Source organism: Macrobrachium nipponense, chromosome 31, assembly GCF_015104395.2.
Source record: "Macrobrachium nipponense isolate FS-2020 chromosome 31, ASM1510439v2, whole genome shotgun sequence".
Taxonomy (NCBI): Eukaryota; Metazoa; Arthropoda; class Malacostraca; order Decapoda; family Palaemonidae; genus Macrobrachium; species Macrobrachium nipponense.
In genome coordinates this window covers 3,900,812-3,926,845 of record NC_061093.1, presented here as the reverse complement: position 1 = coordinate 3,926,845, position 26,034 = coordinate 3,900,812, and the positions used below count along the sequence as shown (strand labels likewise).

Genomic DNA, 26,034 nt, shown 5'->3' with positions numbered 1-26,034 from the left:
CATCTGCGATTGTGTTAGAAAAAGTGGGAGATTTTTTCTTTTTGTGTCCTGGTTTTTGAATATCATTTTTCATCATGTTATATCCTACTGAAAAGCTTTATTGATAAAAGACAAAGGCGTAAAACGTGTTATGATTTTTTTCTTTCGTCGACTACCATGTTGCTTTCAGTTGAATACTCACAACAACATATGGCTATATTGGTGAATTCTTTCTTTCCTTGATCAACTATGCCTCTCGGGTCTCTTGATTTTTAATGGGAGCATAAATTAGCCATTATATTTCTCATGAAAAGTTGCACATTTGTGGTATACAAAACCACTTTTTCAACTAGCGAGTAAAACGCTCAGAATGAAACTGTCTCATTTACATATATCTTTATTCCAGTTTACCTTATATTCGTTTTATACATTAGCGTTCACCCATAATAGCACTCAAAATCATTTGATTTTTTTATATCTATTTCGTGACTTCATTTTTATTTAGCGTAATACCTTCGGCTCTTGCATCACTGGACTCTGCCTCTCCTCTGTCTTCCACGTTCAACTAAACATGAAAATACACTCTCTATCAATCCATTTCATTAGAGGCCTACTTAAGATTGCTGGCTTTTGGATTCCTTCTTCCGCAGTTGAATTTGTACGCTGTTTCTTTAAGAGCAAATTCAATCTCCGATGTCTCTGCTTTAAGATCCAGTTCTATCTATTGTATTATTTTAAGAAGAGCCACATCTATAGTTTACTGTTGCCATTTTTCCCAGATTCAGTTCTCTCTTCCCGGTGTCTTTGCTGTAAGAAGCAACTCTCTCTCCTTCTGTTGCCTTTCCTTTGAGAAGCAGTTCTCACTCTTCCAGTCTTTTTTTCTGTTAAAGAGGGCAGTACTTTCCTGTTCCTGATGTGCCTTCTTCAAGAATCCGTTCTCTCTCTTCCATTTGGCTTTTCTTTATGGTGCAGTTCTCTATCTTCCTGTTGTATTTATTTTCTTTTCTTCAATTTCTCTTCTCTTCAGATGGCAGTTCTTTCTCTTCCTGCTGCCTTTTGCTTTAAGGGTCACCTCTGTCCTTTCCTGTTCTCTTTGTCTTTAAGAACCAGTCCCCTCTCATTATATTTTCTTTAAGAGTCAGTTCTATCCTTTTCTGTTGCCATTTATTTGAGAAACAGTTCTCTCAGCCATTTGTGTGTGTGTTTTCTTTTTCCTAAGGCTGGGTATTCACGATCAGGTTTACCTGTCAGTTCACCCACGACCGTTCGCGGATGAGCTTCCGCACGGAAAGAGAGTAGAACTGTCAGTCGGACAGTCAAGTCAAGTCTAGCCCAGCCTTCGTCGTGGCAACAGTACATGGCAGCGATGCAAACTCCGCTGGCTGATGAAGTAGAGCTACAAAGAAGCAAAAAGGCGTAACATAGTATGGTCTGAATATTGCCTATTAAAGAGAGATGTCTGTTCTCATACAAAATTAGTCGGTCGGAAGAACTTCAGTTAATTCCATCAGGTCAACAGTTCAAGTGGGTGGACTGACACCGCCCACAAACTGTCATCCACACCTATGTTTTAACGTCAGTTTCGATGACGTGACAGGCGGACTGACAGGTAAACCTGATCGTGAATATCTGGCTTAAGAGGGAACTCTCTTTTTCTGTTGTATTTTCTTAAGAGTAGTTTTATTATTTGTTGTCATTTTTTTAAGAAGCGATTATCTCTCCTCCAGTTATCTTTTCCTTAGGAAGCATTTTTCCTCTTATAGTAGTCCTCCTTTCTTAAAGAAAGGTAGTTTTCTCTTTTGGTCTTTCCTTTTAACACTCACTTCTGTCCTTTCTTGCAGCCTTTTCTTTGCGATGCAGTTCCCTCTCAAGTACTCTTTACTTAAAAAACAATTCTCTCTCTCCCAGTTGTTTTCCGTGTTGAGTTTTTATTAAGATCATTTCAGTCCTTTCCAATATTCTCCAGCCGTCGTTATTTTAAGTCCGTTCTGTCCCCCCCAGCATAGGCGTCCGCGGAAAAAAAAATCCAGGGGTTGGGGGGCGGGCAGTGACATGGAGATCGCTGTTGGGGAGGGGGTCTAAGGGGAAGGGGTGTACCCCTCCTCTTTTTCGAAAAAAAAAATTGTTTCCCGGAGTGCTTAGATGCAAAATGGTGGCACTTTCTTTAACATATTAGCTCAACTACATCATCTCCTCTGGAGAATTTTGATGACTTTTTTATTCATTTTGTATTTTCCATGCATTTTTTCCAGAAATTCCAGAGGGGAGGGAAATGTTTCCCCCTTGTGTGCCCCTGCGGACGCCCATGCCTCCCAGTGATCTTTTCTCATAGAAGCAGTTCCTTCTCTTTCAAGTTGTCTTTTCTATAAGGAGTGCTCTCTCTTTCAGTTGATTTTCTAAGGAGTCTGTTCTATGCTGTGAGGTTGTCTTTTCCTTAATACTCAGTACTCTCCTCTTTTGGAGTCTTTCCTTCAGAGTCTGTTACGTTCCTTTCTGTGGTCTTATTTTTTCCTTTTGCATTTTCACTGAGAGCCATTTCCGTCTCTCTTTCTCTTCCAGTAGTTTTTATATTTAACAGCATTTCTCTCTCTTCTAATAGTCTTTTCGTTAAGAGGCGGTTCTTTGCTTTGATAGTCTTCTTTATCTCTTACTATTATTTTTTCTTAAAAGACTTCTTTTTTCCCTAGTATGTTTTTTAAGCAGTTCGTATGCTCCTTTTTGTGTCTTTTAAGATCGAGTTGCGTAGATTCCTGTTGTCTTTATAATTTTTAAGAGACAACTTAGCTTCTGTTATATTGATTCTTCAAATGACATTTCTGTTGCATCCCTTTTTTTCCTAATGGGTGTTCTATTATTTCCTGTAGTTTGTTCTTTAATAATCGTTAATTTTTAAGGAGTTCTATTGGTTCTAGCTGCCTTTTCATAGCGGTACAGTAGTTCTGTTGGTTCCTGTTGCCTGTTGTTTTAGAGGCAGATGTATATATATATTTTATTCAGCATTAGTTCTACCTCTTATTAGCGGTCTTTTCTTTTATGTACACCTCTATTGCTTTCAGTTTCTCCCTTTAGATTTAGTTTTATGTTTATGTGTATTCATTTAAAGACAGTTTTATTATTTTCTGTTTTTATTCTTTAAAAATCAGTTCTGTCGTTTATTTTCAGTCTATGTCCTTTTCTTGTGTTTTGAATTCTTATTATTCTTTCTTTGGGGGTATCAGCTAGTTATGGACAGATGCTGTCCGTTTAATAAATCATTATTTATCTGACATCTAACAGGGTCACTGACACAGAACTTAGAAATCAAATACATGCGTTTAAGTCAATAAACGAATTTAACACTAACTGCAGGAAGGAAGAAAATTCTTGATAATAATCAATAACTGTCTGTGTCCTTACGGAAAAATAAATATTTTCAGAAAGACAACAGATGTGTGAAGGACTTTTTTTTTTTTCTTTTTGCCTTAGCTTCGTGGATAAACTTGCATCAGCATTCCGACATTACAATACGACTCTTTCCACTACTAAAACCCCCCCCCCCCCCACCCCCACCCCCCCCCCCCCACCCCCATCATCCTCTCTCTCTCTCTCTCTCTCTCTCTCTCTGTGTGTGTTGTGTGTGTGTGTGTGTGTGTGTGTTGTGTGTGTGTGGTTTTGTGATGGGAGGAGAACGTCTCTTACCGAACAACCTCAAAGTCTCTTTCGACCTCTGCCAAAACAGTCGTCAGGGGACTCATGAAGCCACCATGGCCCTGCTCACACATGCAAGGGCTTTTCTTTTATCTGGAAAAAAACACATATGCCAACTCCCCACGAAAATTTTTACCCCCGCGTCTTATTTCTTTTTTTGAATCTTAGACTGCCACTCGTTCCTCCCAGGAGTAGACGAGGTGCAGTATTCGTCGGTGTACGGCCATGGGTGGGTGGCCCGGTAATGGAGGTGGAGGGATTCTAGGCCTTTTCTTTTTTTCTTTCAAAGTTGCTCTCTTCATTCCTTTATGTATGTATGTATGTATACAGAAATACCAATGGGTGGGTGAATGCGGAAAAGAGAAGGCAGGGCGTTAGAACATACGCGAAAGAATGTATTATCTATACATAAAGCTTAGGTACATCCAATGCAAAAGATTGTATTGCATATACATCAACCTCAGGTACATCCATCACCGGAGGTAGAAACCAATATATGTAGTCATAAATATGAAAATAGTGGGCGCATGTCTGACTTCTGCTGCCCTGCTGGTGGAGTTTCGTATCCTGAACATGGCAGCTTATTATTTTCAAAGCCCTCTCTAATAGAAGTGTTCACTATGCACGTACAGGTTTTGGTGAATGTATATGAGTTCTTTGTACCTCGTCTTTGACGTGTTCTGCAAATAACGTTTCTCATTAGAACTGAATCTCGATTCCATACAACTCAATCCACTTTTAGGCAGATTTAATCACTTCATGTAAGATCACAGTAATCGCAAATGACTTTTATTTCTGCACTTGATATTCTTGACATAGTTTTTCTCTACATGTTTATATTTCTGGTGGTAATGCCAGTTTCGTGATTCTCTCTCTCTCCTCTCTCTCTGTCTCTCTCTCTCAGAGGGAACTGGTAAATTACGAAAGAATAGCTTCTTTTCATTCTTGTTATTGTTTTCATGCTTTTAGACCAAGTTAAAAGGTCAATAACTGTAAAATCTGGAACCTCTTGATCTCCTTGTGACCTCGCCAGGTCATGGCGTAAACGACAGGAATTCGACGTGAACCCCGTTCCTAGAGGCAGGTTTAAAGGTGTTGCCGTCATGGTAATTGTACAGCTTGTTGTACCGCCAAAAGATGGCGTTGTTAGAGACATGACGCTCATGCAAGTTTGATAAGCCCTGCCGAATTTGCCAAGGAGAGGTCGTTACTAAAGGATGGTCAGAAAGATGCCTCTGGAAGCAAGGTTCGGATTACTATACATCAGGGGTGGCTGACCAGACCTATGGATTCAGAGATCTACTCTAAGGACTGAAACTATTTAACGATCTACCATACTACAAAATCACATACTATTACGTGGAGAAAAAATTAAAAAGCGCCATATTACGATAAAATATGAGTGCAAATGTCTCACACACACTGTTTTTATTTTTTATTTATTTATTTATTTTTTTTTATTGGATTGTGGTTGCGATCGACTGGTAGATCGCGATCGACTGTTTGGCCACCTCTGCTATACATTGTTGAACAGCTGATGGATATTTTCCAACATAAGGATCATCGAGGTGATTAGGTTTTTTATGCCAGGATTAATAACTGCAAGATGAGTTTGGGGTTGCAACGTCGGGTACTTTACATTATGTAAATGGTCATCCCTGCTAAGGCTGCCGTTCATCGCTCTTTTTAAATGAAGCATCGCTTGAAAAGGTATCTGAGTCGCCCGTAAAAACGCCATCTCAAGATGAAGGCGGGGATGCCGATGGGGACGAAGTTGCAGGTGTTGTGGCGACATTTTGCCTCCTCTCTCCCTCCTCAGCCTCTCGCCTCTCACCTCTCACCTCAACCCTCACGCTCCTCCATTCCTCTTCACTCTCATGGCTGCTCGCTCCGTTATTCCATTTCTGCTTCACGCTTGTTTTCTTCCCTGATAACTGCCGCCTTTCGACGCTGGACACGACTTTTTTCCCTCTCTCATTTTTTCCTTTGGTTTCTGCTTCTCAGCCCTATAGTTTCCCTTCGTCGTTTATTTCTTTCCACTCTACCTGTTATGTGTTTAAATTACCAGCATTTTTCCTTCTCTGCCGTGCTTTCTGCAATCATTATTACTTCCGTTTATGCTGGACTTCTGTCTTCTTTTCATTTGCATTTTCTCCCTTTATTTTTTAATTTCAATATCCACCTCTGTTTCTCTGGTCATGGTTGATATGTTCTCTCTTTCGCTCTATCGCTTTTCCATTTCTCACTCGTGTTTTCTCCGTAAATTTCACCTATTGATTATGTCTTTCCCTTATGTGCTTCTCCTTTCCACCTCCGTTTTCGCCCTTCATTCTTTACTTCCTCTAATTTCCCAACCACATTTTCTTCCCTCGTCTTAACTTTTTCGCCGTCATTCTCCTCCGTTTGCATCTTTAATCCTTTACTAATTTCAACTTTGCTCTCACCCATTTCTTATTTCATTTTACGCTTGTCCCACCTCACTTCAGTTTGCTCACTTAGATCATATTATTTTGACTCCTCCTCCTCCTCCTCTTCCTTTTTCCTGTCTTTCTTTACCTCCCTCTTTTTACACTACCTCATTTAAGGGCATCTTCGCTCATTCATCCAGCTGTTGGTCTCCTTCATCAGTTCCTCATCATAGAGCTTTTTGTCTTCTGTGTCTTCGCTTCGCTTTTGCTGTTTCTCATCACTTAAACAGGCTCATTTATACATTGTTTATGTCTGCTGGTGCCTAAATTCCCCGAGGTAGGTGTATTTCCTAAGCAACCATTAGGTTTTTCCATGAGTTCTCCTCTCCCCCCCAATACTTTTCCTTCTCAGTGTATTCCAGATGTTGCGACTCACAGCCTCTTACACAACAGAGAGACAAATATAGGCCTTAGCAACGGATCAAGAAATCAGAGAAGTGCGCTTTTCCTAATAAACCTTAATTCTCTCGTTCAAATTGAAACAGTGACGTATCTCAGAGCGCAATAGCAAGTAGATTGAAGACAGGGCCATAAGATGAACTGGACTCTATGTTGTTTTAATAGAAGTATAAATAAACAATTAAAGGATTATTATTATTAATTAACATTCTCCCCACAATTGGGGAACGGTAATCCCACTCCGATATCAACAGAACAAAAATACACAAGCACTATTTATAAGAAAATTAATAAACGTGAATAAATCAGTTCAGTTATTTACAAAATTTCAGCAACAAATGCACTTAGCTTAATATTTAACATAAAATCGATAGCATTAACATAAATAAAAATAGTAATGGTAGTAAACCACAATTGTAAATAATGGTTTCAGATTACCAAAATTTTTTCAAGTCACGGGTATCGTGGAAAGTTCTTATCAGCAGCAACACCAAGGATCTTTAGGCTGTGAATGTGTGTCAGAAGAGAAGAAACATAGGCAGGCATACATACATATAAGTTGTAATGGTCGCCAAAACCTGTCTGTAAAACAAATCACAGGAATAAGCATTGGCAGTCAAAGTCTACCCTTGAAGAACAGACTTTGCTTCACCTTCCAGTGAAGAGAGGAGGTAACTGATTGTAATTATGACAAGTGAAATGGTACCATCAACTAAAGCAAGGAAATGGTCCCGAAAGGATTGCCACTCATTCAGCTCACTGTTGAATTCTGCACCTTTAGACTTGTGGAGTAATTTGTAGATCCACTAAACTCACTTTAGTGGGCTGTCTGTTTATTGGATTTCTCATCCATTTAATTTCGTCCGATTGCTAAATTAGAATGTGTCGTTGGTGTCCTTGTCGAGTTCATCAGGATCTTCATTCCCTACTTCATACCATCTTTACATGAAATTCATCAAATGTATCTTTCAGACAAATCTTTGCTTATCCAACAAAACCCTTAAAACTTCTCAAGAATGAGTAACCCATCCTCCAGGAGGTGCGTGGTTTTTTTGCCAACATTTTGAGATCGGCCAATTTTTGTCAAATACACTTTTCCAGGGATTATACACAAAACCACATCAATCACTACTCTGGGCACCAAAAAGATTGCGGCTCACAGCTTCTTATGTAACAGATAGGCGATAATAGGACGCAAAGTAGGAGGGAGAAATCAGAGAGCAGGTGCCTTCCAAACAAAACTTATTTTCCTTTCAAAGTCAATGTATGGCATATCATAGAGCCTTTAAAATTGGGATTGAGGACAATGATACAAAGTAAACTAAACTCTATGATGTCAGATATTATAATAATAAATATTTAAAGTTTAATAACCAACACCAGTAAAACTTTATTTTTTTGCGAGTTCTTTTCTGCAACACCGTCATACAGATTCTTCACTGACTGTCACCCACAAATTCATTCTTTTATTGTTTACTCAGATCATGTACCCATCTTTGTACTGAGAGTGTTTTTCAGGAGAATGAATAAAAGAACATAACCCTTCTCCCAGAAGAAAAAATACCTCCCAAAATTAGCTAAAAGGATACTTATTTGTTGAAGGACCACTCTTGGTACAATGGGCTGGCTGGTTTAGAATGGGCAGGATCTGTGCCAGCAGTGGCCCTACCCCTAAGCGATAAGGACTTGATGGGTTCAAGAGGCTTAAGGCAGACCGCTGCCTGTTTTACTGTGTTATCTTGAATAATTAAATATTTTATTTCTTTGGGTTATTTTTATCCAGCTGTCTCCCACATCCTGTAAAATAATATGGTCTCGTGCCTTTATTGTGTTCACATAGTAGAGAATAGTGGTGGAAGATTAATTACTTGCAATATGCCCTCTCTCTTATTCCCTTTTGTGGGTCCGTCTGTCAATGTGGATGTTTTAATAAAGGAATTGCATGCCTGAGTCCAATAGTAGCAACCTTATCCTAAAATACTCAGGTTTAAAAGTCTTGAAAAGACATTAGGAGTGTGAAATCGGTCGTATTTAGGCCTATAGAGCTTACAAAGTAAATCTTGTTCTTCGTTGGTTGTCTCTGCCAGTATACATGTTTGCTAACAGTGTCACTTCTTTTGCAGGCATTTATTAATTATCCTCCTTTTCAATTTTCTTTTCTTCTAGTGTCCTCTTCTAATTTTATCCGTCACACTTGCAGCAGAAATTCACCCGCTGCTGTTCCGTCAATTTCCCTGCTGTTTGTGAAGGCTTGTTTTTCTGATTGATCCCATGATTTTCAGTGTCACAAATTCCCTCCCAAGTCTCTGGTTCCCCTAATTTTTCCCAAACTTTTTTCCTCATCCTTGTCTTCTCATTCATCTTCCCATCTTCTTTTCTTAGCCCTTCTCCGGCCTTGCATCAGGCATTATTGCATTCCATCCTGGAAAACAAGACATCCAAGAGTTCCTTATTCCTTCCTGGAAAGCAAGAGACATCCAAGAGTTCCGTATTCCTTCCTGGAAAGCAAGAGACATCCAAGAGTTCCGTATTCCTTCCTGGAAAGCAAGAGACATCCAAGAGTTCCGTATTCCTTCCTGGAAAGCAAGAGACATCCAAGAGCTTCCAAGTATTCCTTTCCTGGAATAAAAGCAAGCCAGACATCCAAGAGTTCCGTATTCCTTCCTGGAAGCGCAAGCATGACACTGCCAAGAGTTGCGTATTCCTTCCTGGAAAACAAGAGACATCCAAGAGTTCCGTATTCCTTCCTGGAAAGCAAGAGACATCCAAGAGTTCCGTATTCCTTCCTGGAAAAGAAGAGACATCCAAAGACCGTTCCGTTATTCCTTCCTGGAAAAGCAAAGCCAAGAGACATAACCAAAAGAGTTTCCGTATTCCTTCCTTGTAAAGCCAAGGAGAACTAAAGAGTTCCGTATTCCTGCCTGGAAAGCAAGAGACATCAAGATTCGATCCTTCCTGGAAAAGCCCGAGGACATCCAAGAGTTCCGTATTCCTTCCTGGAAAGCACGAGACATCCAAGAGTTTCGTATTCCGTTCTGGAAAACAAGAGACTTCCAAGAGTTTCGTATTCGTCTGGGAAAAAAACAAGGACTTCCCAAGAGTTCGTTTATTCCTTCCTGGAAGCACGAGAACATCCAAGAGTTCAGTATCCTTCCTGGAAAGCTAAAGACATCCAAGAGTTCCGTATTCCTTTCTGGAAAACAAAGACATCCAGATTCCGTATTCCTTCCTGGAAAAGCAAGAGACATCCAAGATTCCGTATTCCTTCCTGGAACAAAGCAAGATACGTCAAGAGTTTCCGTATTCCTTCCTGGAAAACAAGAGACATCCATGAGTTCCGTATTCCTTCGTGGAAAGCAAGAGACATCCAAGAGTTTCGTATTCCCCCCTTCCTGGAAAACAGACATCCAGATCTGTATTCCTTCCTGGAGCACAGACATCCAAGAGTTTCGTATTCCGTTCTGGAAAACAAGAGACTTCCAAGAGTTTCTATATCTACGGCAAAGATGCACAGAAGCTTTCTGCTTCGCTCTCTCCCGCCAAGCACTGGACCTATGAGGTCATCCAGTTAAGGTGTAACAGGAGGAAAACCTCGCAGTTTCACTATGAATCAACTGTTAGGGGAGATGGAAAGTGAGATGGAAGAAAAAGAATACGAATGAAGGTACAGTAAAAGAAATGAAAGTGGTTGCAGCTAGGGGCCGAGGGAACGCTGTAAAGGCACTACCCCCCTACGGGGTGTATAATCATGGCAGTATCAGACATCGTGGCGCAGAGAACCGGTTCTAACTTCATACGCGATCCTGGTCCTTTTCTCTCGCCCCTGCAGGGAGTTTTCATAAGTGACCCCTCCCTCCCTTTCTCCCTCCCTTCCGCTTCCAGCTGGAAACTACCTATATTATTCGTTTAATTCAAATGGAAATGCAAGGCGAGGTCCAAAAGCCTCTCCGTTGCAAATCATTGCAGATAGAAACTGGAAAGTTATTTAGCTCAGCTGGAGGAACAATCGGACTTAAAAAGAGCACCCAGACAGACGTTCACTTTTCCCATAATGCGACTGATGATTTTTTTTTTTTTTATATGAGAGATTCATGTAAACTAGCGTCACAAAATCGGTGGTAATCAACGCAATGACAATACGCCAAAAAGGAATATTTTTTTTAAGCTCGGTGACTGGGAAAGGCAGTTCTTAAAATTATATTATTTGGTTAAGTTTGAAAAAGTAAGTAAATGAATAAATAAATTTTCAATTCCGTAATAGCGAGAGCTGTATGGCTGTTTAAATGACACGAAAATAGAAGGTAGCTTTAGATTTCATTCTACTCTTGTAGCCACATTCATATTGACTGCCATATGCTATTAAATAACATAAGAGCACTATTGATATTATGATGATACTATAGTACCCTTACAGAATAAACAAGATGATGATACAAGATTCAGGTTTCTTATGGCTGTGGCGGGTGCACACTGCATCTTATATGTTGAGATTTCACTAATTTTCATTCCTGTTGTTGTTGTTTTTTTTTTTTTTTTTTTTTTTTTTTTTTTTTTTTTTTTTTTTTTTTTTTTTTTTTTTAATGCTTGCCCCAATGCTCAAGTTAAGTGCTTAGAATCTTATTGGCGATGAACAACCCAACGTTACTGGACATCACAGGTTAAGGAGTGTATAGCAAATCCAGTCACAAATTCATCCTTGAGGAAAAACACTATTAACTGCAAGAAACAAAGCAAAAGTGGAATTCTGATATTATATATATATATATATATAGTATATATATATATATATATCATTATATATAATACATTATTATATAATATATATTATATATATAATATAATATTATTATATACACTTATATATACTGATATATTAACATATATATATTATATAATATACTAATAGAATACTTTATATATATATATACACATTAATAATAGATATAATACATTATATATTTATGAAATATATATATTAATTAATGTTACTATATATATATAAGTATGATATATATATATATAGGATATACATTATATATCATATAGAACATTAATATAATATATAATATCTATATATAATTATATATATTAAGAACTTCAATCAGAATATAATACATTATATCATATATGATATAACATTATATATATATAATATATATAATATACATATTTACGTATAATATATTTATATATAATTATATATAATATATATATAATATATAATATAATCTATATATATTAATATTAAATATAAATTAGATTCATACTATATAATATATAATAATATATATCGATATATATTAAATCATAATAGATATAATTATATAAAATGTATATATATATATTATAATATATATATATTATATATTATATATTACCATATATACAGTATATATAGTATAGGTATATAGATATATACTTATATATTAATTATTATAATATATATAATGTTCAACTTTAAAAGACACAAACTTTTTGTTGTTTTCCCACAAATTTACTCTGGATCAAAGTGGTCAGTGTTTCTCTGGCCACTACAGTATGGCTGCAGTTCCTTCGAAAGACACGAAAAATTCCGCCACGTTTTTTCTTCGAAATTTGGGACGAATTTCAAAGATTGGACCAAATTACGAAGAGATACCGCCGGTTCAACAGGAGAAGGAGGTAAGAGAAGTTCTGACTTTGCCCCCCACCTCCCTCTTTTTTTTCATATTGCCCTCTCTTTCTCTCTTTCACCAGCACCTAAACCTCCCTCTCAAACTCCAAAGTTTGCAGTTGGATCTGCTTATCCAATACCTCAACAGACTACTGTTTTAACCTCTTGATCAGCACCTGTTTTTCCAAATTAGTAAAGCAACAACAATCATACACATAAGATAAATTGCAAGACGCTTACACAAAAATTAATGGGGCCTTGAAAGAAAGGAGAAATATCGGCCAGTGACGAAGCCTAACGAAAATACAAACTAATTAGCCTAACATTGGCGACGACTCTAGTTCCAAGGTGCTGCTCCAGAAATCTTCCCCAACTTTGTCTCTCCTACGTGTCACGTGTCCTGACAAACTGGTCACCTGTTCATCTACTTCAAAATTTAATCCATTACAGATTACCATTTGTGTTACTGGGCCCTTATTTAACTTTAAACCCATAGGTTGTTATCAATAATTGTAATATATGTGAGTGTAAATACAGTTAATTGAGGTAACCTTAGGGTTTGCATAATCAATACCTATTCTGGAATAGGCCCTCAGCCTCATTTTGATTATATGATGGCTCCTTGTTCAGGTTCATTTGCAGTTATTTAAATTTATGCTATCTCCAACAGTTGCGCACTCCCCGGGTACAATAAATATATATATATTTTATATATATATATATAAATATATATATATATATATGTATATATATGTATATATATATATTATATATATATATTATATATATATATATATATAATAAGTATAAAATGCCATTAAAACACTCTGGTTTCTAAGGCTAAGGACTATATTTCGGTGGATTAACTTCATTGTTAGATAAAGATGGAAGTTAGTCCACCGTAAATGTGGTCTTCAACTTTAGACCAGAGTGTTTTAATGGGCCTTTTGTAGTTGAGAATGTATTCCTGTTTTTAACAGAAGAATTAATTTTACCACACACCACACATTATGTATGTGTATTATATATTATATATTATATATATATATATATATATATATATATATATATATATATTGTATATATATATGTATTACTATATATATAATATATATCTATATTGTATATATAGATAGTTTTGTATATATTATATTATATATATATTAGTTATTATATATATATATAGATATAGAACACATTTATAGATATATATATACTATAGTATATTATTCTATATATCTATATATTATATATATATATATATATTATATATATATGTATATACAGCACACAGTATAACACACACACACACACACACATAAGATATATATATCTATATATATATATATCCATATTATTTGGCGTGGGAAACACGCTGGTTTTAGTGTCCATGTCATCTCTCTCTCTCTCTCTCTCTCTCTCTCTCTCTCTCTCTCTCTCTCTCTCTCTCTCTCTCTATTAAAAAATATCTAGTTCTCACGTAAAACATTTCATATTTACGCATATGACCAAAATATATTTATCCATACTTTTATGTAAGCACAGAGAGAGAGAGAGAGAGAGAGAGAGAGAGAGAGAGAGAGAGAGAGAGAGAGATAATAGTGTAGCAAAAGTTTGAGGAAAAAAACATTTAGTTTCCTTTTTTTCTAGCGGATCCATTTCGTCATTTGTGTTTGCGCGCGCGTGTGTGTATGTGCGTGGTGTGTGTGTGTGTGGGTAGGAGACGTAATTTTTATATACTGGGCTACTCTAGGTAAGTACAAATTTTTTCAGCGTTTTTTTTATGCAGCCTTCTGGATTAGTGTGGCTGTCACGAGTTTCCTCGGAGCACCTAGACTTTTTGAGTGATGAGAATGTAGGCTACTGCACTGATTTTTCGTCTGTGTTCAACAGCTTATGTTGGCTGAGATTTTCGTCTCATCTTGGATGTGTTTCTTTCTTATTCATAATCTTCTGGGCTTATACTTGTAAAGCAGAATGTGAAAAGAAGACACTGGTATTAGCTGTTGATTTAGAATTGAAAGCAACTAATTTATACTCCTTTTTTAAGTGTAATTTATGAAAAAATTCATGAAAATGTAGTATTTATTCGATAGATATTTCGATAAAATTGCCTCGTTGTCAAGGAACTGAAATCATATGATATCTCTCTTGTATCCGGAGTTGCTACCAGGTAAACGATCTAGCTAACAAAAGCAGGTTAAGCAGGTGCCTTGTTGTTAATGAGGGACTAAGTTTGATCCTTCCTGTGTGTGTGGGGGGGGGGGCGTCGGAAATTAGGCAATTAATTTTTCATATTAACTGTAAGCAAACCCACCGTTCTGGAGTTCTGTAATGATTTTAATCCTGATTTCTTTCTTTTTGCAGAGTTCGCACCGACAGAGAAGGTGGCGCCTGGTGCCCGAAGGGTCAGCTCAATGAGACCTCCAGGGAATATTTGGAGGTGGACCTCGGAGGCGTGCACGTGGTCACCGAGACCGGGACTCAAGGGCGTTTCGGCAACGGCAAAGGGCTCGAGTACACCGAGTCATACCGCATTGAATATTGGAGACCTGGTTTGTCGGACTTCATGAGATACACCGACGGCTATGGGAATCAGGTGAGTGGAAGTCTTAGTTCTGTGGTCTCCTTCTTATTGGTTTTACTGGAAAAGACTTATTCCTGCGTTTTGTTGGGAAGGTCGTATATTATTCGTAGGTACAAATGTCGACATTTTTTGTCGTCAGTTTGTGTGGATGGGAGGGTCTTACCTAAATCTTTCTCTCTTACTCGTGATTTGGGTTGACTATTTGGAGAATCTGATTGCAATTTTGAGGTCTTGTTAAGAATTCTCTATTTTGTTCGTAGGCTTCATTTGGAAACTCACATACTCTTTCTAATTTGCAATGTCCTTTTTATATGCTATATTTAGAAGCGTTCTTATGAGAAGTGCTATTCATTAATCCTTGTTAGAATTTTTGAGAATGCCATACTACACAGTATATTATTAACTGGTCTTTAAGATTATATTATAAACTGTGAATTTTATCGCGATTGCCATTACTGGATTTTATTTAAGATATACTCGACTCTCACGGACGTCTAAGTGAACTGTTTGTGAAGATGCGTAGCTCTAACAATGTCTGAAGCTAACCTACCGGAAAGATATGATCGGATGGTTTTCAAAAACATGCGATTTATTTGAATTAAACCGGGTCTCCATGGTCGTGACTGCATGGGAATGGTCTTTCCAGTGAGGACCTTATACGTGGGCTGGAATGCCAAGAGAATCTAACTCGAGTATTTTCATCGTGAAGAATAGGTCGAACGATAATTAGGTTTGGTGTTCACGGATGAATTTGTCATCATCTCCGTCATAATTCGTTAGCCGAGATTCGAAGAGTTTTATTCCTACCGAAAATGGAAGGTTTTCAGCTCGCTTTTTATTTCAGATTTTAGTCTGCTTACTTTAATTCTCTATCAGAAAATCTGAGATAAAAACGAATCGCTAATGAGATCCGTTAAGCATCAGCCAGGAGGGATTATGGCTGCTTATGTAAGTGGTAAGATATGTAGAATATACGATTTTATCGAACGCTGGTCTTCTCTTAAATATTGTAATTTTATCAGACAGTTTATGCCTAAAGAGAAAGTTGGTTGGGGGTTGGGTGGGGGGTGTGGGGGCTTATGCTGTCGTCGATCTTTGTATCACTAACTTGAAAGTGGAAAATAGAAAGCTCACGTGAATTCAGCAAGAGACGAAATTAAAGTACCTTCTAGTCTCTTTTGAAATCTGTCAGTGCCTTGCTTCAGCGAAGACAGAATTGCTTGGTTCTCGCAGTAGATTATTATTGTTAGTATCATCATACCTGCTTCGTCAAAATAGAATGATCAAGTTGTTACATGAAAAGAGAGAAAACGAGAATATCCAATCAAGAATGTGTCCTGGAACATAAAAATTTAAGAATTATAAAAACTCTACTATAGGTTATGAGCATCCACATCAGTTTTTATGATAGTGCACAAGGATAAAGTTTTGCTCAGGTCGAAGTAGATCACTTCATAGTTTATGTATGGACACAAGCTATTACCCATGTACTCATTTTAAATACGTACTCAGTGCGTTAAGATAATTGATTTTAGCCTCAGTGTTTAATGCATTGCCTATAGAGTATTCAAAATCTGAACCTGAGGATATTTACTCTGAAAATGTAAATACAGACAATGTAGCAGCGCGAATGCGAAAAACTTCCAGAAGATCTTGTTAGCAGCTTAAAAGTCTAGTGTGAAAATCTAGAAAATCTCCTTTGGCACTGAATCATTATCGTCTAAATCTCTGATAAACAAGGTGACAACACACGTTGTGTTCCGCGTGGCTTCATCTGCGCATTTTTTGAGGTCTCCATAATGGAGGTTCGTCCTAAAGCGGTCCTTTCACGGAATATTAATTATTAATTCATTTCGGTGGGGAATTTGCGAAGGGGCAGTTTTGTAACAAAAGCTGATATGCCCGTCTCCTCTTCGAAGCCCCCTTTTCCTTTTAAAATGTAGGTAGAATGCATTGAACGAGTGTGTAAGCATCGCCCATTGTTTGTAAGGATCTGCGTAAGTACCATTGTTTGATGGCTGGTTAATCTGGGCCATTGTCTAAAGGTTGTTTGCCGAGATCCTTTGTTAGTCATCCGAACAAGAGGATTATGGACAGAGATGGATACAATGCGCTGCTTTCCTTTAATACGCCAGGTTTTAGGATCGAAGAGAGAGAGAGAGAGAGAGAGAGAGAGAGAGAGAGAGAGAGAGAGAGAGAGATTTTTATCTGAAACGAAGGTTCACGGTATGCGGAAGAAATTAGCGCAGGTTCAGGCGAGTAGGTTATTTTCAGTAGTACGTATAAAGAGGATTTCCTGCGATTGTAATCAGTTTTGGTTCCCCGCATTGTTCCATCCTCTCCTTCCAGCGTGTACTCTTCCAGGCCTTTAGAAATTGTACCAGGCATTCTTGCACCATGCATGGGCTGTTCTAGGACTAAGAGCGTCATGTCTTTTGTCACTCTAGCTGAAGTCATTGTTTGTGGCCTTGTTGCAGTTTATGTCAGACCTTCTTGCAGCATGTTCCAGCTGTTCTGGTGGAATGTGTTGTTCTTGACTTTTTTAGATCTATATTCCAGACCTTCTGATGTAATGTTGGGGTTTTCCGCAGTACCTAGGATTTCTGGCTGCAAGTTCCAGGCCTTAAGAATGCGCTATTCTTGGTTCCCTGAGAATGTTCTGATTATTCTGGCAGAGGCATGTTCCGGATGTTTTGATAGAATGTGCTGTTCTTAGTGTTCGTTCGCACATTGCAGCCCTTCTGGCAGAATGTGCTGAGGCTTTCTGGCAGCATGTTTGAGGCTTTCTGGCAGAATGCGCTGAGGCTTCCTGGCAGAATGCGCTGAGGCTTTCTGGTAGAATGCGCTGAGGCTTTCTGGTAGAATGCGCTGAGGCTTTCTGTAACATGTTTGAGGCTTTCTGGGAGAATGCGCTGAGGCTTTCTGGCAGAATGCGCTGAGGCTTTCTGGCAGAATGCGCTGAGGCTTTCTGGCAGAATGCGCTGTTCATTTCTTTCATTAGTATTTTTCATATAATTTATTCAGGTTCTGCCAATTTTTATTATTTTATTTTTCTCTCTTGAGCATGTTCTAGACCCGGCAGCAATCCTAGGCACTCTGGGAGAATATGTTGTTCTTGTCTGTATTAAGCATGCACCAGATCTTGCAGTGTATCCCGTATCGTCTGGGTGAATTGTGTTGATCTTGGCAATCTCGAACACGTTCCTCGTCTTCTTTTATAAATGAGTTCTGGGTTTCCTGAGCGTTTTCAGGATCTATAGCAGTATGTTCCATGCCTTCTGGCACCTTATTCGGTGCAATGTAGGCATTTCGTAAGGTTCTTTGCAGCGTCCCTTCGGCCCCTAGCTGCAACTTCTTTCATTCCTTTTACTGTACTTCCGTTCATAATCTCTCTCTTCCATCTTACTCTCCACCCTCTCCTAACAGTTGTTTCATAGCGCAACTGCCTTGAGGTTTTCCTCCTGTAACACCTTTCAAACCTTTTACTGTCACTTTCCTCTTCAGCGCTGAATGGCCTTAGTTGCCCCAGTGCTTGGCACAATGCCAAAAATCTGTAACAATCAAATAAAAATCAAATCATGCATTCTGCCACAATACATTGTTCTCGGCCAACGCGGAACCAGAGGAATTTATTTCTGGTGATAGAAATTCATTTCTCGATGTAATGTGGTTCGGATCCCAAAATAAACTGTAGGTCCCGTTGCTAGGTAACCAATTGTTTCCTAGCCACGTAAAAATATCTAATCCTTCGGGCCAGCCCTAGGAGAGCTGCTAATCAGCTCAGTGGTCTGGTAAAACTAAGATTCACTTTTTTGGCTTTCTTGAGTATGCTCCGAGCCCCGTGGTGTGTTGTTTCAAACCTCCCTGCAGAAAGGTTGCAGTGATTGTACTTTCTCATTGAGGCTATCTGAACTAAAGAGAATCATCAACGCGGCGAGGAGCCATTAATAGAGGAACTGTTGTTCTAATTGTCTCTGTATTGTCGAAATTAACTTCGGACGGTGCTGAATTGTGAGGTTGTTGCCTTCGGTCATTGTCATTGCAGTTTGTTTAAAATATGAAGCGAACTGAATCACTATTATTATCTCCTGCTTCATAGCAAGTGAAGACTTCGGTTGTACCAAAACTGTTCTACTCAGCAGATTCAGTCTTTTCATTCAGATACCTTGCGATATCTTTTGACCTGAATATTATTAGCTTAACTCTTATTATCTTATCTGTGCCATTTTTCCCGTTGTGGTACTTGGAGTCAGGATTACTTTGGTAAGCAATTTAAACATTTTAGTCTCATTTCATGATTGCCTATGCGTGTTTTGAATCGCCGAAATAATATTAGTTTTGAATGAACCGCTACGTAATTATGTTTTGATATAATGCAATTGATGATGACCTTTTTTTTTATTCTTGCCTTAAGTAAAATAGAATTGGGATTTTATAAATTTTCATTGTACCCTACGATCTGCGTAACAACTAATTAGTAGGCGATGGTTATGGCAAAGCTATTCCGCTTTTATGCGAGACTCAAATTACGTCATGTTTTTCCGATATTATATATTAAAGTGAATAGGATGAGTGAAGGTAACCAATATAAAAGGGTTCATGTTTTAAACTGCGGTTTTCAAAGGATAAGCTGATTAGCGTTCATCATAACCACATTTCATTGTTAATCTCACCCTCATTGTAAAGCGAAATTAAAAGGAAAAATCCCCCCCCCCCCCCCCCCCCCCCCGCAGTTTGGGTGGAGGTCCAGCTGGAAAGGGATTTTGGTAGGACGGTCCTTGTTAAGGATGCAAAGGTGTAGTTCCCCAGTACGATTGAAATATCATTAATGGAATTTCCCAGTAGAAAGCCAACGAAAATCACGTATGAGTGAATGATATTGTGTTACACAATGATTGGAGTTGATTGTATGTACGAAAGTTTTTAAACAATTTCGAATAAAAAGAACATGTGAACGTATTTCCATGCATAACCAGAATCTAGAATTATATGCAGCAAATTTGTACTCCAATAATGATCATTAACATGTCAAATCACACACAACTGTATACTATAAGAATCACGTGCCAATAAAGTCGTACACAACCAGCAACAAGAATCATGTAGTTGAGTACAGATATGCAAGAGTATCTTCTTCACATAATTTTATCCACAATTCCAGACGAGAAGCAGGTAGATGCAAATTCTACGCGATGACAGACATGGTTTGTGTGCGCAGAAGAATTTGTGAATGGATACAAACGAGCATCAGGGCAATATAAATTCATACACATCCACAAACAAGAATCTTGTACACGTAAATTCATAGGCACCAATAACAAGATAAGACACTGATCGGCAGTTTTGATGTTTTTGTTAACCTGAAGATTAGCCTTTGATTATGATGAATCTCCAGCTTTCTTGAGCACACGTGCCCAAGTATTATCGGCGGCTTTCATGTTTCTGCTAAGTCGCTGAAACGATTCTTTTTGTGTGTGCGTCTGTGTATGCGTGTGTGCGTGTGTAACAAGGGCATATACATCAGTGAGCAGGAATGCTTTGAAAAGGAAAAGGATAATTTTGAAAATCAAATGTACAACGCGACTGGAAGAAAAACTACAGGATGTTATGTAATAAGAGGTTCTGAAACAAGATCTGACGAAGTTAAATTCTAACTTCTTTTTTTTTATAATTTCTGTGTTAAAATTATGGTTGTTTGAAGGTCCTCGGTATTTCATATCTTTAACAATTAATTTACGGAAACTTTATTGCAGTTTAGGAATACACAAATGTTTTGAAATGTAAATGCTAAGAACCTTATTAATTAAACAAGAACTGAAAGATACAGATTTCATTGAAGCTAAAATATGTCCTTTGTTGAATTTGAGAGACAGAAGTTTCTCTAAAGCTGAAACATAAGTTTCACAGGAGGTGAAACTTTGAAATTTCATTGAAGTTGAATCCTAAGGTTCACTGGATCATTAGCTCTAGTGTGACTAGTTTTATTGAGGCCTGTCTATTTGTCCAAGACTTCGCTTGCAATATAAAAAAAATCGAAATAAAAACTACGAGAGCTTTCAAAGTCTTATACTTGTTAACGAGAAGAATGGGTTCTTACAACCGGTGTTTTTTAAGGATTTTTCTCTCTCAAGGTCACATAGAACATACTCCTAACTTCAAGAGTAATATCAAATATTACGTTTGCTTGGGAGATTCATTAATTATGAACTGAGTTTTTTTTTTCCTCTCTCTCTCTCTCTCTCTCTCTCTCTCTCTCTCTCTCTCTCTCTCTTCATTAATCTACGTGTTGTATTGTTTGAAAATTTGCGATACTAGTCTCTATTCAGCATTCGCCTTCATCCCTAAAATTATCTTGAGTTTTGCTGTAGGCGTTTTTTTTTCTTGCATTCAGTAGGCTTTTATAACTCCCCCCTTTCCATTTTCATTTCGTCTGCCTACCTATTGCCAATTTCCTTTTCGTTAGCTGCGCTTTTGCCAATTTCCTTCCAATCTCTCCTATTCCCGAACACAGTTTTCGCTTCCCTCCGCGTTCAACTGCATTACAGTAGCAAGTGCCGAGCGGTCTGGACGTCGAGAGTGAGGGCGAGGGTCCTCGTCCACAGAATGACACGGGCGGGGAAGCCACGTTTTTCTATTTTTTTTTTCTTTTTAATAGCCGCAGTGCCAGTCCTACTGCTACGGGAGTGCTTGCATCTGGGCATCGGGGATTGGAGGGGAGGGGTGGGCCGGGAGATGGGTTGCCATAGGCGTCACCTGGTTGCACTTTTAGTACCGGTATAACTGCATTACGATTGGCGGTCACTGATGGCTGTGGGTCGGCTTAACGGTCTCATAGCAATACGCCTGACCTGTGTCTGTCGTCAACGGCTGAAATAATCTCGCGGGAAATGAAATGGCGCTTTTACATAGTTATGGGGATGACGACTCTGCGTATTTCTGCATCACAGGCGAAATAAAAAGGATGATGATCACACTGGTGTTCATTTTTATCGACCGAATCTGAATATCACTTCTGGGCGTAATAATTCAAGAATAATTTTTTTTTACCGCATTTATGGTAACATTAATTATCTTTCTTTGTCCATCATGTCAACAGCAATAGTTTACTGTATACCGTTTTATTAGCAATGTAAATAGAGCAAATGTAAAATTTTGCTTTGTACGAAAGTGTTATTGCGCATATGTTGCAACATTAGATTCAGGAGGTAAAGGTTTTGTATACAAAACCCGTTTATTGAAAAGCTTACTTCATTCTTTTGATTTGAAGTGCCGCTCTATCGCTGTAATCCATTCAACATCAGTGTTTTGACTGAATTTCGTTACGCTAAAAGATTAAAAGGTCACAGAAAATTACCAACGGTTGCTAAAGTGAAACACAGCCAGAAGGATTTCTAATTAAGTAATGTGGAGAGAGAGAGAGAGAGAGAGAGAGAGAGAGAGAGAGAGAGAGAGAGACGGCGTTTGGCTTCGTGTAACTACGTAAATTGAGACAGAAAGGAAGATAGAGTAAAGGAGAGAATATTCGTAACTAGGGGCTTAACGGAAAGAAATATGGAAAGTATAAGAAGTTTAGTGTCATGAACCTTAACTAGAGAGAGAGAGAGAGAGGAGAGAGAGAGAGAGAGAGAGAGAGAGAGAGAAGAGAGAGAGAGAGAGAGAGAGAGAGGTTTAGTTGTGTGACACTAAATTGGGAGAGGAAGGCTGACAGACTAAGAGAGTAAATAGTCACATGATAGATCTCACCAGAAGGAGATATAGAAATAATTTTATATCATGGACCTGCACTGAGAGAGAGAGAGAGAGAGAGATTTGGCCCTGTTCAACTGAATTGGGGAAGAAAGGAAAATAGAGTAAAACAGATAATATTTGTAACATAGATCTTAACGGAAAGCAGTATGGAAAGTAAATGAAGTTTTATGTCATGGACCTGAACTAAGAGAGAGAGAGAGAGAGAGAGAGAGAGAGAGAGAGAGAGAGAGAGAGTGCTTTCAACTGCCAGTAGAGTGAGGGAAAGGTGAGTATCGCTCCCTTCAATGTGGAATTCTAATTTGCCAAATGATTTTTTGGCCCTGGTAATAAAGCGAACACCTATTGTGTTATTTATGATTTTGTGGACACTGGTTTCGGACAAGTCTTTAGCTTGAAATGTAACGCCAAGTTAAAATTATAACTATGTAGCTTTTATTTTTATTAAATCTACGATATAATCTGATAAAAATATTTTGTTTATACATCTAAAGCAAATATACTTCAAATATAACTTGATAAAAAGTAAATATAGCTTGATAAGAGGAGCATTGTGTTGTAAACAGCTGGACGTTAGGAGAGCTTGCTGTTTAGAGGGCATGGCGTTTAGAGGAGCTTAACGTTTAGAAGAGATTGGCATTTAGAAGAGCTTGCTCTTTAGAAGAGCATGGCATATAAAAGAGGTTGGCTTTTAGAAGAGCTTGGGATTAGAATAGTTTGACATTAGAAGAGCTTGGCATTTAGAAGAGCTTGGCATTTAGAAATGCTTGGTATTTAGAAGAGTATGGCATTTAGAAGAGCTTGGCATTTAGAAATGCTTGGTATTTAGAAGAGTATGGCATTCAGAAGAGCTTGGCATTTAGAATAGTTTGACGGAAGAAGATTTTGACATTTAGAAGAGCTTGACATTAGAGGAGCTTGGCAGTTAGAAGAGATTGGCATTTAAAAGAGTTTGATGTTAGGAGAGCATGGCACTTATAAGAGCTTGATGTAAGAAGAGCTAGGCGTTTATAAGTGCTTGCCCTTTAGACGAACTTGACATTAGAGGAGCTTCCAGTTAGAAAAGCTTGGAATTAAAAGAGCTTGGTGTTTAGAAGAGCTTGCTGTTAGGAGAGCATGACATTTACAAGAGCTGGGCATTTAGAAAAGTTTGATGTTACAGGAGCTTGGTGTTTGAAAGAGATTAATGTTTGAAGAGCATTGAATATATAAGAGTTTGGCATTAGAAAAGCAACAGGCATTAGAGCCCTGTCATAAGAGTTTTGGCATTCAAGAAGAGCAACGGCATCAGAAGAAAACCCTGGTCACATTAAGAAGGAGCTTGACATTAGAAGAGCTTGGCATTAAGAACAGCTTGATGTTAGAAGAGCATTACAATTAGAAGACCCTGTCATTAGAAGAGCTTGACATTCAGCAGAGCTTGGTGTTTCGAAGAGAATGACGTTTAGGAGAAGCTTGATTAGAAAAACTTGGCATTTATAAGACCTTTGGGCTACGAGAGCTTCGTGTTAGAAGAGCTTTGCATTAGAAGAGCATGACATTTAGAAGAGCTTGATGTTACAAGGGCTTGGCATTTAGATGAGCTTGACATTGGAAGACCATGGCAGTCAGAAGAGCTTGACGTTAGAAGAGCACGGCATTTAGAAGAGCTTGATGTTAGAAGTGCATGGCGTTTATAAGAGCTTGACAATGGGAGACCATGGCATTTAGAAGAGCTTAGTGGTTAGAAGAGCGTGGCATTTAGAAGAGTTTGACATTTAACAGAGCTTCCCGTTTAGAAGAGAATAGCATTAAAAGAGATTGACATTAGAAGAGCTTGGCTTGTAGAAGAGCTTGTTGTTTAGAAGAGTATGACATTTAGAAGAGCTTGAAGTTAGAGGAGTTTGGCGTTTAGAAGATATTGATGTTAGAAGAGTTTGGCATTTAGAAGAGCATGGCATTTAGAGTAGTTTGATGTTTAGAAGAGCTTGGTGTTTAGAATAGAATGGCATTTGGAAGAGCTTGGTGTATAAAAGAGCATGGGCATTTAGAAGAGCTTGATATTAGCAGAGCTTGGCATTTAGAAGAGCTTGATGTTTATAAGAGCTAGGCGTTCAGATGATCTAGATGTCAGAATAGCTTGGCGTTTAGACGATGTTGATATTAAAGAGATTGATGTTCGGGAGAGCTTGATGTCAGAAGAGCTTCCCATTTAATGAGCTTGATTTAATAATAGTATGGTGTTTAGAAGAGCTAGACGTTAGAAGAGTATAGCGTTTAGAGGAGCTTGATGTTTAGAAGGGCTTGGCAGTAGAATAACTTGGTGTTTAGAAGAGATTGATGTTAGAAGAGCTTGACATTAGAAGAGCTTGGCATTTTGAAGAGCTTGGCATTTTGAAGAGCTTGGCATTTAGGAAAGCTTGACGTTAGAAGAGCTAGGCATTCAGAATACTTTCAAGGTGATGTTGGCATAATGGGAATGAAAGATATAACCTTAATCTTGATGATGGTCGTGACGGCGACGATATTACTTTGATTGCCAATCATTATTTTGATTTTTTAGGTCGGATCCGTTTCCTGGAATGCGATATCAAGTTCCGAAGCTGAAGCTGATTGGCTGACGGGCGGTGCTTCACTGATAAAATAGGGATGAAACTGAAAGCCTTGTGTATCACGATCACAGACGCTACGTTGATCTTTTTATTTTTCTTGGAATAAGATACTCTTGTGCCAGTGCAGACTTTTGCTCCAGTGAGCATCCCATAGCACTCCACACCCTGATCGACACGCGATGCCCGAGACCGTCATGCATCGTCCGCAACACCCCCCCCCATCCCCCCCCCCCCCCCAACCCATCCAACCCTCCCTCATCCAACCCCACCCCCCACCCCCCCCCACACACACACGAACACAATTCTTATTTCTGATATACTTGCTGTTTATTATTCGCATTCATTTCTGCTTCATCCTAGTTTTATTTTTTTTATTCTTGTTCTGCTTTATTCAGTTGTTCATTAAAATTATGCATACATTATTTATATATAATACCCATAATTCATCGTTTCGTAGTTGTTAGTAAACGATTTATTATTAAATTTGATCTTTATATTTAATATTTTATGTCTCTGGGACATCTCTGTCATTTCTTTTAAATTGACTTCTTGCTATAAAACAATTTATTTTTTATTTGTTTATTACGGATCACGATACGATGTGTGGCCGCGCGATTTTCATAGCGGGTTTCACAGTATGTCAGGTCTTGAAGTTATGGAAACAAAAAAAAAAAAAAAAAAAAAAAAAAAAATTCCTATTTGATTTTTAATCCCAAAGAACCAAATTTGTCAAAGTGAAATACAGTTGGCTAAAGTTACATAATAACACGGTAGACAGGATTAATATGGTGAAGTACTTAACACTTTTATGATTTATTATTAACTAATTGTTGAGTTTCAGAATCATTCTGATCCATCCTTCGCTCATGTCTTGCCGAGGTGAGAGAGAGAGAGAGAGAGAGAGAGAGAGAGAGAGAGAGAGAG

At 38.2% G+C, this 26,034-nt stretch overlaps 1 protein-coding gene across 2 annotated transcripts in view; it reads left to right on the top strand.

The window, feature by feature from the left end:
* Positions 1-26,034, top strand: part of LOC135206608 (discoidin domain-containing receptor 2-like) — a 1,678,822-nt gene that overhangs the window by 1,177,678 nt on the left and 475,110 nt on the right. For both annotated transcript variants that reach the window (XM_064237944.1, XM_064237945.1), the window contains exon 4: positions 14,554-14,785. In XM_064237944.1, the coding sequence (XP_064094014.1) occupies positions 14,554-14,785 (232 nt within the window). The remainder of the gene's footprint in view (positions 1-14,553; positions 14,786-26,034) is intronic.